Source organism: Oryzias latipes, chromosome 5 (assembly GCF_002234675.1).
Source record: "Oryzias latipes chromosome 5, ASM223467v1".
NCBI classification, from domain to species: domain Eukaryota; kingdom Metazoa; phylum Chordata; class Actinopteri; order Beloniformes; family Adrianichthyidae; genus Oryzias; species Oryzias latipes.
Window position 1 is genome coordinate 14132308 of NC_019863.2, and position 17976 is coordinate 14150283.

General features: G+C 41.6%; 1 protein-coding gene across 15 annotated transcripts in view; it reads left to right on the forward strand.

Annotated features, from left to right (window-relative positions):
* Positions 1–17976, forward strand: part of nav1 (neuron navigator 1) — a 79900-nt gene that overhangs the window by 19221 nt on the left and 42703 nt on the right. For 13 of the 15 annotated variants that reach the window (XM_020703229.2, XM_011474992.3, XM_020703231.2 and 10 more), the window contains exons 4-5: positions 13303–13405; positions 16014–16367. In XM_020703229.2, the coding sequence (XP_020558888.1) occupies positions 13303–13405; positions 16014–16367 (457 nt within the window). Of the gene's footprint in view, positions 1–6932; positions 7904–13302; positions 13406–16013; positions 16368–17976 lie in introns of those variants that run through there. The other 2 variants (XM_020703240.2, XM_020703241.2) reach the window with 2 other exon arrangements.

Genomic DNA, 17976 nt, shown 5'->3' on the forward strand with positions numbered 1-17976 from the left:
CCTCCATTTTAGCCATGGCCCACGAAAGTGTGTGGTCGGGCCATCTTGGGGTTCGAAAAACCTACCGGCGCATTTTGCAGCATTTTTTTTGGCCAGGCATTAAAGCCGATGTAGCAAACTATTGTCGCCATTGTCACATTTGTCAACTAACTGGAAAACCAAATCAAAAGATCCCCCCCGCTCCATTACGTCCGATTCCCGTGGTAGGGGAGCCTTTTGAACGGGTTATAGTTGACTGTGTCGGCCCTTTGCCTCGGACCAAACATGGGAATCAATATTTACTCACCATCATGTGTGCCGCCACTCGTTTCCCAGAGGCAGTGCCGCTACGTACCATAACTACCCGTGCCATCGTGAAGTCATTGACAAAGTTTTTTTCCATTTTTGGCATGCCCCGTGTAATCCAGTCAGATCAGGGAACAAATTTTTTGTCTAAAATTTTCCAACAGGTCCTTCGAACGCTAAACATCCAACACGTTGTGTCTAGCGCCTACCATCCTGAGTCTCAGGGTGCTCTGGAACGGTGGCATCAGACGTTAAAGTCCATGTTGCGGAAATATTGTCTTCAGACGGAGAATGATTGGGATGAAGGCATCCCGTTCCTGTTATTTGCAGCCCGTGAAGCTAATCAGGAATCCCTCGGGTTTAGTCCGGCGGAATTAGTGTTCGGTCACACACCCCGTGGGCCCCTTAAGTCTTTAAAGGACCGTTTTTTAGCACCGCCTTCCCCTGAAAACGTATTGGATTTTGTTAGCTGCTTTCGTGAACGTCTTCACCGAGCCAATGAGTTGGCACGGAAATCTTTGTCTGCTGCTCAATCAACCATGAAAGCGAATTATGATCGGTCAGCGGAGCCTCGGCAGTTTCATGCTGGCGAACAAGTACTGGTCTTGCTTCCCTCTCCGGGAGCGACCTTTTCCGCTCACTACAGTGGTCCCTACGCTGTTACTGAGCGGCTGAGTGAGACTGATTATGTTGTAGCCACTCCGGAACGACGTCGAAAACATCGTGTGTGTCACATAAATATGCTGAAGAAGTATTTTCCCAGAGGTGCCGAGGCTGAGCCGTGCAAAGACATTCCGGTGGAGCGCTGTTGCATCCCTATTACAACCGAAGGTACCATTCTTAAGGATGATGGGCTCCGCTTCCCTCCTTCAGCTCATCTCGGCGCCCGATTATCTAACTCTGAGTTATTAACCAGACTGCCGACTCTTTTGCCCCATTTATCCCCTGACCAACAACGAGATGTGGTCTCTTTATTCGATCGCTACTCCTGCTTATTTCAGGATGTGCCAACTCGGACTACGGTCATTGAACATGACATAGATGTAGGAGCAGCCCGGCCAATAAAACAGAATCCCTACCGCTTAAACGTCACCAAGCGTGAGATTATGAAGACTGAAACAGACTACCTCCTCCAAAATGGGTTAGCAGTACCTAGTTCCAGCCCCTGGAGTTCTCCTTGTCTCCTGGAGGTGAAGCCGGATGGCTCGCGCCGGTTCGTAACCGATTTTCGTAAAGTAAATAAGGTCACTATTCCCGATTCTTACCCTTTACCGCGTATGGAGGATTGTGTGGACAATTTGGGTACTGCCAAATATGTCACAAAACTGGATCTGTTAAAAGGATACTGGCAAGTTCCCCTTACACCTTGTGCCTCGGATATCTCTGCCTTCGTCACACCTGATCATTTCCTTCAGTATAAAGTCATGGCCTTTGGTATGTGTAATGCTCCGGCAACCTTCCAAAGGCTAATTAACACTCTGTTATTTGATTTGAAAAATTGCAACGCATATTTAGATGATCTCATAATCCACACCTCCTCTTGGGAAGAACATGTACAAGTGCTCGGTGAGGTATTTGCACGGCTGGCCAAAGCTTCACTTACTCTAAACTTGGCTAAGTGTGACTTTGGCAAAGCTACGGTTATTTATTTAGGGAGAGAAGTAGGTCAGGGACAGGTGCGGCCGGTAGACGCGAAAATATCTGCTATAGTCGGGTTTCCTCCCCCTTCTACTCGCAAAGCACTTCGCCGCTTTCTAGGAATGGCAGGATATTATCGTGCCTTCTGTCGTAACTTTTCCGCAGTTGTTTATCCTCTGACGCATCTTCTCAGTCCATCTACGGCCTTCACCTGGACCCCAGAATGCCAACACGCCTTTGATTCTTTAAAAACCCTCCTCACCCATGCCCCAGTACTAGCTGCCCCGAATTTTTCAAAGTCGTTTAAATTGGAGGTGGATGCAAGTGGTGTGGCTGCTGGTGCGGTACTCTTACAGGAGGATTCTGAGGGAATTGACCACCCCGTTTGCTATTTCTCGCGTAAATTTGCGAAGCACCAGATCAACTATTCCACCATTGAGAAAGAGACTTTAGCCCTGTTGATGGCTCTGCAACACTTTGAGGTTTACCTCGGGTCGAGTGCTGTTCCTGTTCTGGTTTATACTGATCATAACCCACTCACGTTTCTGTCAAGTATGTACAACCACAATCAACGTCTTATGCGGTGGGCACTTGTGATCCAGGATTTTAACCTGGAAATTCGTCACAAGAAGGGGTCTGACAATGTACTTGCTGACGCTTTGTCTAGGGTATGAGGTCACCGGGTAACCCGGCGTCCAGATCTTAAGGGGGAGGGTGTTACGTGCCGAGTCTTTTGGGGTGGATGAGCTTTCTTCTTGTTTTGGGTTATTAGTTATGTTAATTGAACGCGGTGGTATCTGGGAGGCGATCGGCCCATCTCCTTTCTTCTAGGTTGGACGTCATTGCCTCGTCGTCCTGGTTGGCCTGTCACTCCATCTACAGCGTCGGCCCCGCCCCTCTGCGCTGGAGGCACGGACACATAAGCTGACGTGGCCCAAGCACCAGGGCGGCTGACTCTTCAGCTCGCCATTTGTGTTCTGTGCACTTATTTGTGTTTCGTTTCGGTTCTTGACACCTTAGAATGATTTCTACTTATCCTTGCTATGTCTGAATGCTTCTTTTTACGGGCGTATGTTCTTTGATTATTGTCAACTGTGTCTACATCACGTTGTGATCCCATGTGGGAGGATATCTGTGTGACGGAACCAGTTGTAGCTTACTGCTCCGAATAAATCAGTTAATACAGATCTGTTGTATTGCTGATTCCCTTTTCCCTCCCACACCCCGGGGTCGTAACAGGGGTCAAGAGGCTGCTGGAGCCTATCCCATCCACTGCTGGGCAAAAACAGGGTACACCTTGGACAGTTTGCCAGTTCATTGCGGGGTTGCACAACCTCACACTCTCAAAGTGGGGCATTTTGTGGCACACCTAAGGGGCAATTTTTCTAAACCATCAATTTACCTTAGAGACATGTTTGTGGATTGAGTGGAAAAGCCAGAGTGCTGGATAAAACGTGTGCATCTCCGTGGAGAACATGCAAACTCCACACAGGGAGGACCCATTTGAACTCTTGCTGTGAAACTGGAGCACTAACCCCTACACCACCATGTAGCACCCCTGTTGCTCAAATTGAATTAAATTTGAATGCCAATATGTCCAAAAACCTACTTTAAAAAAATGACCTGGAATGACCTTTGATTAGGATATTCTAATTCATCTCAATTACAAAGGAAAATAAGGCATTGGCCTTATTGTCCTCTGTATGCCTGTAGTTTGTCCTCTCTGAGTGGGTGGAGTGCTCCTGCCCCAGGTGGAGGAGTTTAAGTATCTTGTGGTCTTTTTCACAAATGAAGGAAGATTAGTGTGTCAGATCAACAGGTGGATTGGGCCGGCGTCAGCTATTTTGAGGATGCTGTACCGGTCTGTTGTGGTGAGAGTAAAGCACGAAAGCAAAGCTCTCAATTTAACCTTCAATCTTAGTTCTAGCACTCATCTAAATGGTCATGAGCTCTGGGTAATGGCTGAAAGAATGAGGCCCCAAATACAAGCGGCTGAAATGAGCTTCCTCCGTAGGGTGAGAAGCTCGGTCACCTGGAGACCCTAATCTAGCTCCGAGTAAAGTCGCTGCTCTTTTACATTGAGAGGAAGTAGTTGAGGTGGCTCACACATCTTGTCCGGATGCCTCCTGGTCGCCTCCCTGTGAAGTGTTCAGGCGATGTTCCACTGGCCAGAGACTCCGGAGAAGACCTGGGACACACTGGTAAGACTGTGTCTTGGCTTGCCTGGCATCACCTTGGGATCCCCCTGCAAGAACTGGAGGAAGTGGCCGAGGAAGAGCAAGTCCTCTGCACTAGACCATCCTCTCCAAAGATAGAACTGTCCAACTCTGCAGTTTTTTGTGGATTTAACATTTAAGAGAATCCAAAATCTAAGGCTTTAAGATTAAAAACATACTGTTGTCAACAATTACAGCAAGTGTACTGTTCAGTGAACAACCACTAATAGATAGTTCTTGAGTAAAAATAACCCACAAGCAATTACCCAGAATAAGAGGAAGAGTGGGGAAAAATGTATTATTTGAACATAATAAAATATTCTGTATGTCTTTATACAATATGTTTATACTCAAGGATGTGCCAATGGAGTTTTCCCTTATAAAAGACTTTCTCTGAAACAAATAAAGTTCTTTTGTTAAAAAAAAATACTAAGATGACGAGATTTAGAAAATGTTGTTCAGTGACAAGACAAAGAAAAAAGTGGGATGATACTGGCGGCAGGAGTTAAAAAATGCTTTGATTATTACACACATGGCTCCTAATACTCACTTTCATTCCAAAATAATGGCTGGTTCTTCTCTAATTATACCTTTTTTACCAAGCTATAAATGTTCTGAATGGGTGTTGCTGCCTTGCTCCAAAATAATTTGGGACCATTTCTTTAATGACAGTGTACCCTAAGCTCTGTGAATCAGGTTGTATGTGGTTTTTCCCTTTACAGCACGTACTGGACTTCCTAATGTCATTGAGGTCATTGCGTCATGGCTGCTTAGCAGCACAAAAGTGATTACATATGCCGGTCAGGGAAAAGCACAACAAACAGCTGCGTAATTTACTATGTGTGGGGATATAACAAACACACACACACACACACGGGTGCATGCACACATGGAGTCACTCATGCGGCCAGCTGGAGAACATGGTTAAAATCCAGATTTTTTTTTAAAAGGAAAAGACTCTGCTAAACTCCTCTCCCCCTGTAGATCAACTGAGGACGATAAGTTTCTGCTTTAAGAGAATAAACAGTTTTGTTTTTTTTACTAAAGGAGATTTGTTTGTTTTGTTTTAAAATGCATTAAGGAAGTTATTGATGAGGATGGGGTAAGATTAGCATTTTGCTTCGAATGTCATAGCACAGCATTGAGCATTCTGAGGGTAGTTTTCACATTCTGGCATTTAGTAATTAGCACTAACCAGTTCCAGACTTCTGCCTTTGTTTGCTGATACTATAGGTCATGCCCCACCATGTTACCCTAATAATTAGGAAGAGGGTATAAAAACAGATAAATGAATTCTTTTTAGACACTAAAAAGGTGTTTAATAAAATAGACAATTCATACCGGAAGAAACTCAGATGTTAAGATTTCTTCAAGGTTCATTTGACCAGGAAGACCCTCAGGATTTTGTCCTGCAAGATTTTGTAAAGAAATTCCTGCTCTCTGAAGCAGATCAGCTGATCTTTGCATAATGAGGGAACGGTCCTGTCAGTGATCAGGAGTCAGCTGCATGGGGAGTAAACTGATGATGACGAAGAACAAGTCTTGACATTGTTTACACATGGGTTATTGCCAGAAAAGTGTTTACAGTCCCTTGAGCAACCCCAAGTGTCGGGACAGCCATATAAAAAACCTGGTCAAGTGTTTCCTGAAACTGACTGTGATAGGGAGTTTGCCTTTGACCGTTGAAACTAAGTGACCAATAGATACAAACCACTTTTGCTTTATTTTGAAAAACAAAATACCCTTTTAATGTTGATGTCTTGATTCAAAAGCAATCAGTTTGAAGAGATTCAGCTGTTTGTACACAACATTGGTGGCTGTACACGCACAATGCAGGCAACGAGTAAGGTCTATTTCCATGGAGGGCATGTGAGAGCTGCAGTGCCTCCTGCCTCTTCCTGAGGAAGTTTGTGCACTAAACCTTAAAAGATGTTTGAACTGGTTAGTCAGCAAAAAAAAAAAAAAAAAAGTCCTGCCCAGAATAATGTGACTGGATTTTCAATTTAGGATTTGTCTGCACTTTGCTGTGCATGCAAAACCATAAGGACATTCCAAACATGTGGTTTTGGGTGTGTTACTTCCACTGGCACATCTTGTGATTCGCTCAGCCTGCTGAAGTGAACTTACAGATTTTGAGACAAACTGCTGTCATAAATGCAATCTCTCCTCACTTATACGCAAACAGAAAACAAAATGCTTTTTATCTTTTCCCCCCCTATTTTTTTTTTTTGGCAGAGAATTACAGTTTTGTACAGCCCCAACACATCACTCCTTTAGCATGATTTATCCATCCTTAAATGTCAAATAGATATCGTATGGAAGCTGAGACAGGATCAAGAGATAATCTGGATGCACTGGTTGTTACATTGTGTAGGGTTTAACAGTGATTATATATTCTATATATCACATCCCTACAGATCTAAATGTGTGTTGCCTCATATATTAATAACCAGCACGATTCATACATCAAGTGTATTGAACACGGGAGGTGTAGAGGGGGAGGGGGAGAACAAAGGATTTGTGAAAGATGATGGCAGAACATGGTCTGCTAGAGGGTGCCTGCTTTTTAAAGGCTACATTCTCATTGCCCCCTTCTAATTGACAGATTCTGTTGAGAAATGGCCAAACCTCATTAAATGAAGAACGAACATGACCAAAGGAGGAGGGATGATGAGGTGGAGGCGAGGGGAGGCAGCAGAGAGCAGGGGGGAGGAGGGAGCGCTGTTGCGTCTGCCACCGCTGTCATACTGCCGCTGCGCAGTTAGAGAGCAGGAGGGTGTGCAGAAGGGAGGAGAGTGGAAAAAACGGAGGAGAAGAGAAGGAAAGGGGATAAAGGAGCGCCTGGGCAGCACTGCAACAGCAGCAGCTGCAGCAGCCGGTGAGGAAGAGAAAGGAAGACAGAGAGGAGGAAAAGAGAGGCTGCAAGACTGACCTGGAACCAACATTTTTTCTGTGATTTCAAACAAGAAGAAGGGTGTAAGGACGGTTCTTTTCTCCATCCTCATGCTTTTTGATACGCTGTCATGCAGGAGGCGTGCCTGGCACTAGTGTAAAAGGTATAGGAGGACCAATAATGGAAAGGACCGATAGCACCAAGGCTTACAGCCAAGGAGATGGGAAAGGAGTGGGCATGGCAGTCAAGAGGGCTAAGTCTGGACTGCCCCAAAGCACACCACGAGGTGAACTAAAGGTTTACCGAGCGGGCAGTTCTGAGGGCAAAATACCAGTACCATCCAACCTTCGCAAGCAGAGGTCTATGACAAACCTGGCTATCCTCACTGATGCTGAGAAGAAGCTGCACCTTTACGAGCCGAAGTGGTGCGATGACATTGCAAAGACAGGAGCAGGGCAGAGCAAGATGAGCAAGCCAAAGACAGCAGGAGGTGGCAGCAGTGCTGGAGGGGGTGTCCATCTCTCCCGAAATCTCTCCAAATCTGAACAGTCACTCTTCCAGGGCAAGCCTAAGCCCTTCAGCCCTCTAGCTGCTCCCTCCGCTCCGAGCAAGCAGAGCCGAATTCCTCGTGCCCCTTATGCTGAGGTGAAGCCGTTGAGCAAAGCACCTGAGGATGGAAAGTCAGATGATGAGATCCTCTCTAGCAAGGCAAAGGGCCATGTGAAAAAAGCTGGCACTGGAGCTGGAGGGGAATCTGGTTCCAAAAGTCAGGAGGAAGAAGGAGGAGACAAGCCCTTCTTAAAGGTGGACCCGGAGCTGGTGGTGACAGTGCTGGGAGACCTGGAGCAGCTGCTATTTAGTCAAATTTTAGGTGAGTTCAGAAGTCCCCGCCCCCTTTTGAAAATCAAGGCACACCATTTGCTCTGTTCTATGCAATTTTCAAAGTCAACCACACACCCCTTTGATACGACAGCCATATAACACCTACCTAATGCTGCAGGGCCATACTTTCCCATTATGGATGTTTCAGAGCTTACTGAAACACATCCTTGTGCTTAGGAGGCAGGTTGCTCCTCTGACAGTGTCAACAAATGCAGCTCAAGCTCAACAGCTTGTGTGATGGTGCATGCTTTTTCGACCATCATGGCACTCTATTGTTCTTCCTCTCACAGCTTGACATGCTTATGCTGGTGTCTCTGCATGTGTGAACTGTTGTTGTTTCTCTATTACATGTCTTGCTGATTACAGGTTTTCCTGGGGATTATTATGACATTTTTCAAACAGATTCTCTATTTGCCAAAAACTGTAATGTTATACCCAAAGCTTGATCCACTGCTATATGTGTTATCAAACAAACTGAAAAAAAAGCAAAGAAAAGAGAAAGATCATGCAACACAGATTTCATTTGGGTCACACATTTAGCCTCCCCCTCTCAGCTCTGTTCATCTGTGGAGCTCCGACTGGTTTACAACTTCAGTAGTACTGCATTACAAATAGCATAAAAACTGCTTTCTTTCTGTAGAAGCCCCATTCCAAGAAAATTATGTTTCTGGTGTTACTAACATGCTCTTGTAGCATTTTTGTCATGATGGGGGACATATGTAAGGAAAATTAAGTTTAAACTGTGTTTTTGAATATTTCTTTATTCAAATTGTACGAAAAAATACAGTTTGAAAAAAAATGTTATTATGTAACAAACTGTATTTGGCAGGCCATGAACTCCTGCTCTGCTCCATTCCGATGCATCCATTTGCAGACGAATAAATTCATATATGTCTTCCTTTTACTTCTCTGAGCTGGCATCTGAATCAAAACTGTACGTTCGGATAGTGCCAATATTGCTCACCATTTTTATGCACTGGTAATGTTAGCTCGAGGCTGTAAGCTTGTGGGAGAGAGTGCAAAGGGATCATGGGAAATGAGCTGAAGCTTACTCCATACCAACAGTTCTGCCTACAATTTGATTTTTAGTTTTGGGCAGAACTGAAAAACATTGAATTTTTTAGTAACTACTGCCACTCTGCAGAAACTGTCCCAGAAATTCACATTTTTTCAATAGTTTTTTAGATTTTGCTCAGAGACAGCATAATCATAATTAAAAGACCATTAGGAAAGTTTTTACAATAAATCCAAAGACAATTGTAGTGGGACTTTACCCTTATGGCGTTTCCATCATGGAAAACATTCATTTCTACGTACAGGTACTGAATATTTACTTGTATCCTTGCAGAAAAAACATTATTTTTGATTATCTTCACACATTTATTCAGGATTTTAAGTCCTTTTAACACATTTGTCATATAAAACAACCTAAACATTAAAACCTCATAAGTTACAAAAAAAAGATCAAGTGTTTAACATTGTCATGGATTTGATGACAGATTTTCTAATTTTCACAAAGTGCTGTAATTTCAGCGCAAAAAGATGTCCTATAACCATATTACATACCAGCATGCATATCCTAATGTTCATCACAAGAGCATATGTCCTAGTGCATGTTAATGAACACATCTGTAGGGATCTGATCTGTTATCCATGCTTCATTAGCACATGTTTGTCACACATTATGTACTAGTAGGAACTGTAAACAACACAGGGCAGATGGCTGCATCAAGGCCTTCATGCCCTTTTTAATGGTTCAGAGGTGTAGTTTGCTGCACCACACCCTCGTCTATAGCTGTAACTCATTTTTTAGATTTTTGTGGCCTCTTCGTAACATCTGATTTAAACAGTATGCCATTTAGCTGCTTTAATAATATGGTGTGTCTAAATAAGAGTATCCTTAAGGAATGCTTTGTCTTCTAAATATAGCTGGATTGCTTGTTTACTCATATTACAGCAACTATTGTCTTGTAAATTCAAAACCAAGGGTCCATCAAAACCTTGGTTTGCATTGCTGAATCATTGGCCTTGTCATTATTTCTGGAGTAAATACTTCTTTTTGACAAACAGCTAACATGCCATTAAAATGATAAATTCACTTCCATGGAAAATAGTGAAGAGCAGTACATGGGGAATGAGCAATCCGGATTTTATGCGCTGTCATCTCAGATTTCCACCAATGCAGCAGAGGGCTGCAGCCCTCATTTCTGAAAAGGTAAATTGGTGAAGCAGAATAGCATTTTTATCAACATTGCAGTCATGCAAGAATCCAATATGTTCATTTTTAGATGAGGTAATTCAAAGAAATCTACATGGCAAATATAATTATTATTTAAGTATTTAAGTTTTTTTTAAGTCTTATTTAAGTTGGTTTGTTTTTGATTTTGTGACTTCTTTGAATAGTAAGACGGAGTTTTAGAGCCACCAAAAAAAAAAAAAGAAAAAGTAAAATTACAAGATTTTATCTAGTTAAGGAGATAAAACTCCGTCGTAGAATAGTAATAGTAATTTGTGCTAAACAAGATATTTTTCTTAAATCTTGGACAGAGAAAAAAAAGTTATGGGCCAAACAGCTTAGTGAGGTGGTTTAAAGATACATAATCCTTGCCATGAAGCATTATTATCATCCAGCAGGTATACATTTCTTAAATGAAAATCAAAAGCAAAATTAATGATATATTAATAATATAATAGTATGTGTTAAAGATGAATAAAAGCGTTTGTAGATATAGTAATGTTAAATTGTGACTGAAGTTTGTTGAATAATGCATTTTCTACAGCACTTCTTTGTATAATAAAACACAATTTGTTTTTATTACCGGTATTATAATTTATTAGTTTGTATTTTTTCATTTTCTGTTTTTTTTTTCCAGAAAAATTAGCATTTTTTTCTGTCTCTCAATGTCTCTTTTCTAAAAGCCCAAAGATCATTTTACTCCAACAAAAAGCAAGCACGGATGCGTAAAATCCAGCAGTTACTATCAATAATCTTTTTGACAATGTTTTAAAGTGTTTTAAATATTTTTAGGGGCCAAATGCCTCTTTAGAAGTTTTTTTCATAGTTATGCTTTAATCTGCACAGCATGACCCAACTTTCAAAATGTAGCACATATTGTAAGAATCTTTAGGCATGTGTCTGTTTCAATAACTTTTCTATTAACAGATGTTTCACATCTGTGTGATTTATGAAGACCTACATTAGGAGATAGAGAATACATAAAAACAAGATGGTCGTTCCACATTAAATCTAAACAAACTTCAAAAAATTAATACCAAACTCTGGAATCAAAGATTACAAAGCTTAAACTGCAAGTGTGCTATTTGTAATAGCTTTATGCTTCAGAAAGCACTGCATGACACTATAGGGTCACAGTGATGCATACTTGATGTAACACATGGGTAAGTGATAATCCAAATTCCACAGAAGAACGAAATCGTCAATGCTTTTGATACTGTGCAAATGCATATATATTTTTTTTTTCAAGGTGACATTTTGTAGGCTTTGTTTATCATTTTTTCACCTGGCAATGCAAAGTAATATCTTCCCTTATTTCATATGCGCTGTTGGGAAATAAAGGTAAGGAGCAGTCAGCCATTAGTTTTGATCTGATTTTAATTACAATCACGACAAAATAGGCTCAGAACAGATAGAGTTTAGAGCTTGCATGAAAAATCAAGCTCTTCTTTTAAGTAGAGCTTTTTTTTAACCATTTGTTGGAGCCATTTGGCTGAAATTAAAACCATGCATGCATTTGGTCATGTGTCGTTCTGGTTATTGGTTAGATGCATTTTGGGAGCTGCCATATCTTTTTATTGGCATTTTCTTTTTGGATTTAGAGCTCGATGGAAGCACTGCACATTAGTATTAGACTGTGTCATTATTGAACTTAGGATGTGTTTATGCCTTTGAAAATTATTATTATTACATTTTTTGTGGTTTGTCGTTTGCCCTTTTCACTGTTCAAGAAAGTGCAAGAAAATAAATTACATAAAAGGATCAACAACAACCTTTTTCATGAAGCACAGGTCAAGACAGTTCCTGCTCCCCAAGTTACCTGAATGTAACTGCAACGACTGTTACAACCAGGTTTTTGCTTCAGGCAAATGAGAGTGTATTTACTTTGGCGCTCATCATCCACTCGCTTTGTCTACTCTAGAGTAAAAAGAGTTTAATGTGCTGTCTTCAGGTGATCAGCTTAACTAACTAACATGACTCAGCGACTATGGTCTTCCTCGCTTATTATGATTTGAGATTTCTTGACATCTGTAATCCCGAACCTCCTTCTGGAAGAAATGTGCCAAACCGAAACTGGACAGATGAGGGAAGATGTTGCAAAGTAAAACTCAGAAAAGCAGCAAACTTGGATTCTAACCTATTATTTGAACCAAAAGTAAAACAAAGAGATGTCAGAGAAGATGGCCTAGCCATCTGTTAGATGCCTTTAAAAAGGTATTCCAATGTTATTATAGTCGCTGAACATCTATACTATTTCTGTAACGGAATAGCTTCATATTGTTGACATAACAGTTTTTACTAGATTCAATTTGTATTTTTCCTCATGAGCATAGGACATACTTTACGTCTGTTACACAGCAAAGGAAGGATTTATGTGTTTCTGCAGCAACATTGGAGTTCTTGCAACTTTATAGGGACATCTTAAAATCTGTAACCTACTCAATCTGACTAGTGTTTTTTTCCATAATGCTGGTCCTTTTTTCACATTTACATACTCAAACTAAATTACTTTGACATTTACCTTTTGAAAGCAGCTCACTTCTCTTTCAACCTTTGCCTCTGTTCCAGTCTTACATGCTCAGAACAGTCTTTCCCTACGGCTTTTGGATTTTACAGTCATGAGGAAAACCCTAAATTCTTGCATTTTTTTTTTTAGATATGGTGGATTCCTTCATTTACCATGCTTCAAGCAATAACATTTCGATTGTCACAGTAGAATTGATTGGACTTGGTCTTAACCAGGGACTGAACACTGGTCTGAATGTGCTGAAGTGAGGGGAGTTTGTTCTGCCTGCCATTTAGCTTGGTGGCAGTTTTCTAACTTGGGGTCAATGACTCTTAAAAAATTCTCAGTAGATCGGAAAATGTCTGTTTGGATCGAAAACAATTGGAAGAGACTCATTCAGGTGTCCAAGTTACTAGAAGACAGTTTGGTGTTTCATTTAAATATTTGACAATAAAAGTTTATATGAACAGTCACAGTTAAACAGCCCAAAGAGTCAAATCTTTCTGCCTAATGATCTGAACATGCGTGAGACAGTGTCCTAAACAAAGCAGAGGTGCCTTGCAAGACCAGATGGACAAAGAACATACTCACAAAATGTTGGATGTATTTTATTTTTATTAACAATGCTTACATTATTTGGTTACAGACCCTGAGTCGCAGAGGAAACGAACTGTGCAAAATGTTCTAGATCTCCGCCAGAACCTGGAGGATACAATGTCGAGCCTGAGAGGATCACAGCTGAGCCACAGGTACCTACAATCCAACTTTATTTCATGTTTCACGTTTTGCTTGTTTCACTACTTTTGCACTTTTTACACCATTGGCTACCCCAAAAGAAAACAACAACAAAAAAAGACAAATGAAATTAAAGAAGTTTAACTTTTCAATTTTACTTTTTACTTGAAAGGAAATGAGTGGACACAGTTCATGACAAGCTGGACTTCGGTTGCTTAGATACGTACTGCTTGGTGTACATCTGCCTCCCATGTGTCTTTAATGGACCTTCTGTTGTTTACTTTAAAAGCTTCATTTTAGGAATCCCTGTTCTCGCCTCATCTCCTTTAACGGCCCCAGTGTAAGAAGGTTTAGATGTTAAGGGGTAATGTTCCGTGTTACAAAAGGAAATACAATATTTTCTCCTGTTTGTTTTAACCTAAACCCTGTAACAGGTTTGGTGCTTTGCTGTGGGAGAACAAGATTTGTTTTTAATTATAAAAATTGCCACCGGCAGGTGTTTCAGGAACTTCCTCTGAGGATAACTCCCCATTGACCACCCTCCCCTCCCTCAGCTATCTTAAAACATCACCTGCTGGTTGCTCTTCCCTGTGAATCTGTGTTATTTAAGACATATTAATAGGCCTTTAGGTTTCCAAACAGTAAATGCAAACAAAAAAATAAAGAAACCTCTGCAAAAAGCCTAAACTCATTTCAAACTCAAAGTTGTCTTTGCTGCTTAGAAAATTGAAGGATGATACGTTTTTGTAATCCCAAAAGCGACATTTGGCCTCATGTTGTCAGCCCCATTAACAAAGAAGACCTTCTGAAGGACTTAACATCAAAGCAAGTATTGTGCTCTACAAAACCTTTCATTGAGAAAAACAAGCATGTTTTGCCCCCTGTTAATCCATTATGCATCAGCCTCGGTTAAAAATACTCCCACAAACCTCAGCTTTGGAATATTTATTTGGGTGAGAATTGTTTCATCTAGTCATCTAGTTATGTAATCAACAGACAGGAGACGCTTCCAGCCATTTGCTGGACATTTTCAACTAGGGTTGTGCCGATGGACGATATCATCGTCCATCGTGATGGGTGACTGACATCCCGATGGAGAGACCACCATCGTGATGCCACGCCCCCGCCACGTTGCGAGTCGACACCATAAGCCGCGGTTACATGTACAAAATATCTTGATGGGATCAATGGTCAGATTAGAATCCAACCGTGTACATGGGCCCAGAAAAATGTTTTCAGAATATAAAAACGTTCACTAAGGTCACACTTTCCGTCGGAATAAATCATTCGCACATGCGCAGTAGGGTTTGAAAAACGGAAGGATATAAACTCCGCCGAGCGGCTTTTTTTTTTTCAAACTTTATTGTATGTAACAATTCAATAATAAACATTGTTAAACAGCGCCGAGCGGCTATATACATTGACATGCCAGCTCGGTAATATACGAAACGATCTTCTAAACCTGCTTTTAATAATGTTACGGTTATTATGAAACACCTGTTCGCTCATCATTTGAATTTTAATCCGTGTGGTCAGTGCTTTTTCTGAACGAAGCCAGGATTAGCAGTATGCTAACACGGGCTAACAACATTAGCTTTGGGTGGTGCTGCTTGCTGGCTGCACGTAAACATGTAAGAATAACATCAGCCTTTATTTAGTCGGGACACGACTGGAAACACAAATCCGCGTGATTGATTGAATGTTTTCTAAGGACTGAGCGACATTTCTGCTTTGAAGCTCAAACCGCTGTGTGTGCTGACGATCCGAGCTGTGCTCAGACACACACTTTTAGACCCGGTTCTGAGTTCGGATGCTTGTACCCCTAGAGCTGCGGGACGGATCGCAGTCTTAAATCTCCCACACATACCGCTCATGTACCCCCCCCCCCCCCCTTCCCATCAAACACAAAGCTGTAAGTCCGCACTCCCCCGGTCCACTTCACTAGTGAAGTGCGGGAGCGGACTACTTCTTTTCTATTTTGTTTGTAACTTTTTTTGTTAAAGTCACTTCCCTCAGTTTATACTGGATCATCGCGGATTAGTCATTAGTTGGGAAATAAAATGAAAAAAATCAAAAAAACGAATAGCAGTTATATAAGAACGAAAAATGTGAAAATACCCCCCCCCCCGACGATGTCATCGTCCATCCCGATGGTTGACAGCAAACATCGTCAACGGCCAATTTAAGGGACATCGCCCAACCCTATTTTCAACACTGACCTTGCAAAACAAAGCCAGAAAAACTGGAAAGAAAATATAGAGAAATGACTGCAGGTCTTGTGTTGTAAACGATGTTTTTATAGTTTAGACAATTTTATTGAATGGCAAGACCAAAGAAAGAGCAATACACTGGATTTTGAAAGCCATTTTGAGAGCTTTTAATTCCTAAAATGCCTTCCTTATGAGTTCAATGGCAAAATTAATTCCCCTAAAGACAAAATGACACAATTGCTTCATTTAGGATGATGACAAATGAATTATTTTGTTCAAGGACTTTATTTCAGAGAATAAAATATTTTGCAGCATAATGCAACTGTAATTTTTTATGTGCAATTCTGCACAAGAACAATGGTTTTAAACCTAATTATGAAAAACACTGACCTCTCCCCTTGTGTCTTTGCAGCTGTCTGGACAGTACTAATGTGGGCTATGACAGCGATGAGACCAACGCTCGCAGCATTTCCAGTATGTCCAATCGCTCCTCCCCTCTGTCCTGGCGTCACGGCCAGTCCAGTCCCCGTCTGCAGGCTGGGGATGCCCCATCCTCAACAGGCAGTGGATTTCAGGGGGGCAAGAGTGCTTCCCCGTATACAGCCCACACAATGCCCGCTCGCTGCTCAAGCCGCCTCAGCAGCTCATCCCGCATTGAGCTCATCGAAAATCTTGATGTTGATGACCTCAAGTCTGGGTATATGAGTGACACTGATCTTCAAGCGAAGACCCTGGATGATGATGATGACGTCAATCTGGATAACGGGTAAGGTTATCAGGACTTTAAAACTCTTGTAACTGAAGCAGCAAGGGCGAAGCAGTGGCAGTGAATGGCTCGGAGATGGTTTACCCTTTGGGTTTGCATTCATAAATTTTGAATGGGCTGTGTGGCCCTGGGATCGACTTGCGAACCATCCAGGGTGTACCCCTCCTTCACTGAACTGTGGTCAGGATGGGATCTAGCAACTCCGTGACCCTGAAAGGGCTTTAAAAATATATGGATGGAAGCTTTGAATAATCATGTAAAGACCCACTCCAAAAAAAAAAAGACCCACTCCAATAAATATAGCATTTTAAACAGGTTCATGTAGCCTTTCTTTTATAATGGAGGACATGTTTATAAAGAAAATTTAGCTTAAAACTGCATATCCATGTATTTCTTTATTTCATTCATTGTGAATCAGGAACAGACGAAAAAAAAGCATGTAGCTGTGATACAGGTGCTACAGTCAGCCGACCATATGCTCACTGCTCCACTCCATTCTGATGCAATTGCAGACAAATGGATGCATGTGCGTCGTCGTTTTCCTCGTCTGAGCTAGCATATGTCTGAAATCTGCACCGATAATGTTAACTTGGGGTGTGGGGGGCTGGACGCTGGAGGGAGCAACTGCAAAATAGGGATGATGGGAAATAAGGGCAGGTTTAGTCTACGCCAGCAGTTATGCCCAAAACGTAGGAGCAAATTTTTGATAAACCTTTGCTGCTCTGAAGAAACTATGCCCAAAAAAACCAACAGTTTTTTTTTTTTTTTTGGCTAAAAACGGCTAAATCATGATTAAAAGACCACTGGGAACACTTATTAAATAAATCAAAAGATTATTGGAGTGGGACTTTAAAGAAGTTTAGTCCAACCCTGCAATAGCTCGACCGTACCCGACCGTGTACCTCGTCTCTGCTCCTGCTCCTACACCTGGCTGTGGATCCTGCCTCTGGCTCGTCTCACGCCCCCAGCCGTCCCCCAACTCATCTGGATGAAGCCCATCTGCTGGACTTTAAATATGTAGTCGTAGAGTTAGATAAGTTAATTCTTGTCTATGAGTTCTGGTACATCGCCTGTCCATCCTCGGGAGGATCCCTCCTTCATGTGAGCACCCCTGAGGTTTTTCTGTTTTTTCTGGAATCCGTTTTTTTTAGGAGTTTTTCCTTACCGCGTAGGAGGGTCGTAGGGCAGGATACCCAGTTTAGTATAGTCTATTTAGTTGGTTCAATTTAGTATTTTCGTATTATATTCTATGTATTCGTGAGCCTTTTGATTTTATGTTTACTTTACAATTACCAGTATGACGGCCATTGAGACGACTGTTGTTGTGATTTTGGGGTATACAAATAAAACTGACTTGAATTGAATAGTGATAACTAGTCTTTACCTGAACAGAACTTTATCACTAATCAAAACAAGACTTTAGTCTTAACTATTTAAGGCATTAACTGATTTTTCCTTTTGACTTTTTTGATCTACTGTATGTTTTTGTTGTCCCACTACTGTGCAAGTGCCTGTTAGTCCCCTCACAGAGTCTCTGTAACCCAGAGAAAACTGTATGGCAAGAACCTTATGACTTGTTCAATTCACACAGGGAGGACTGCATCTAAAC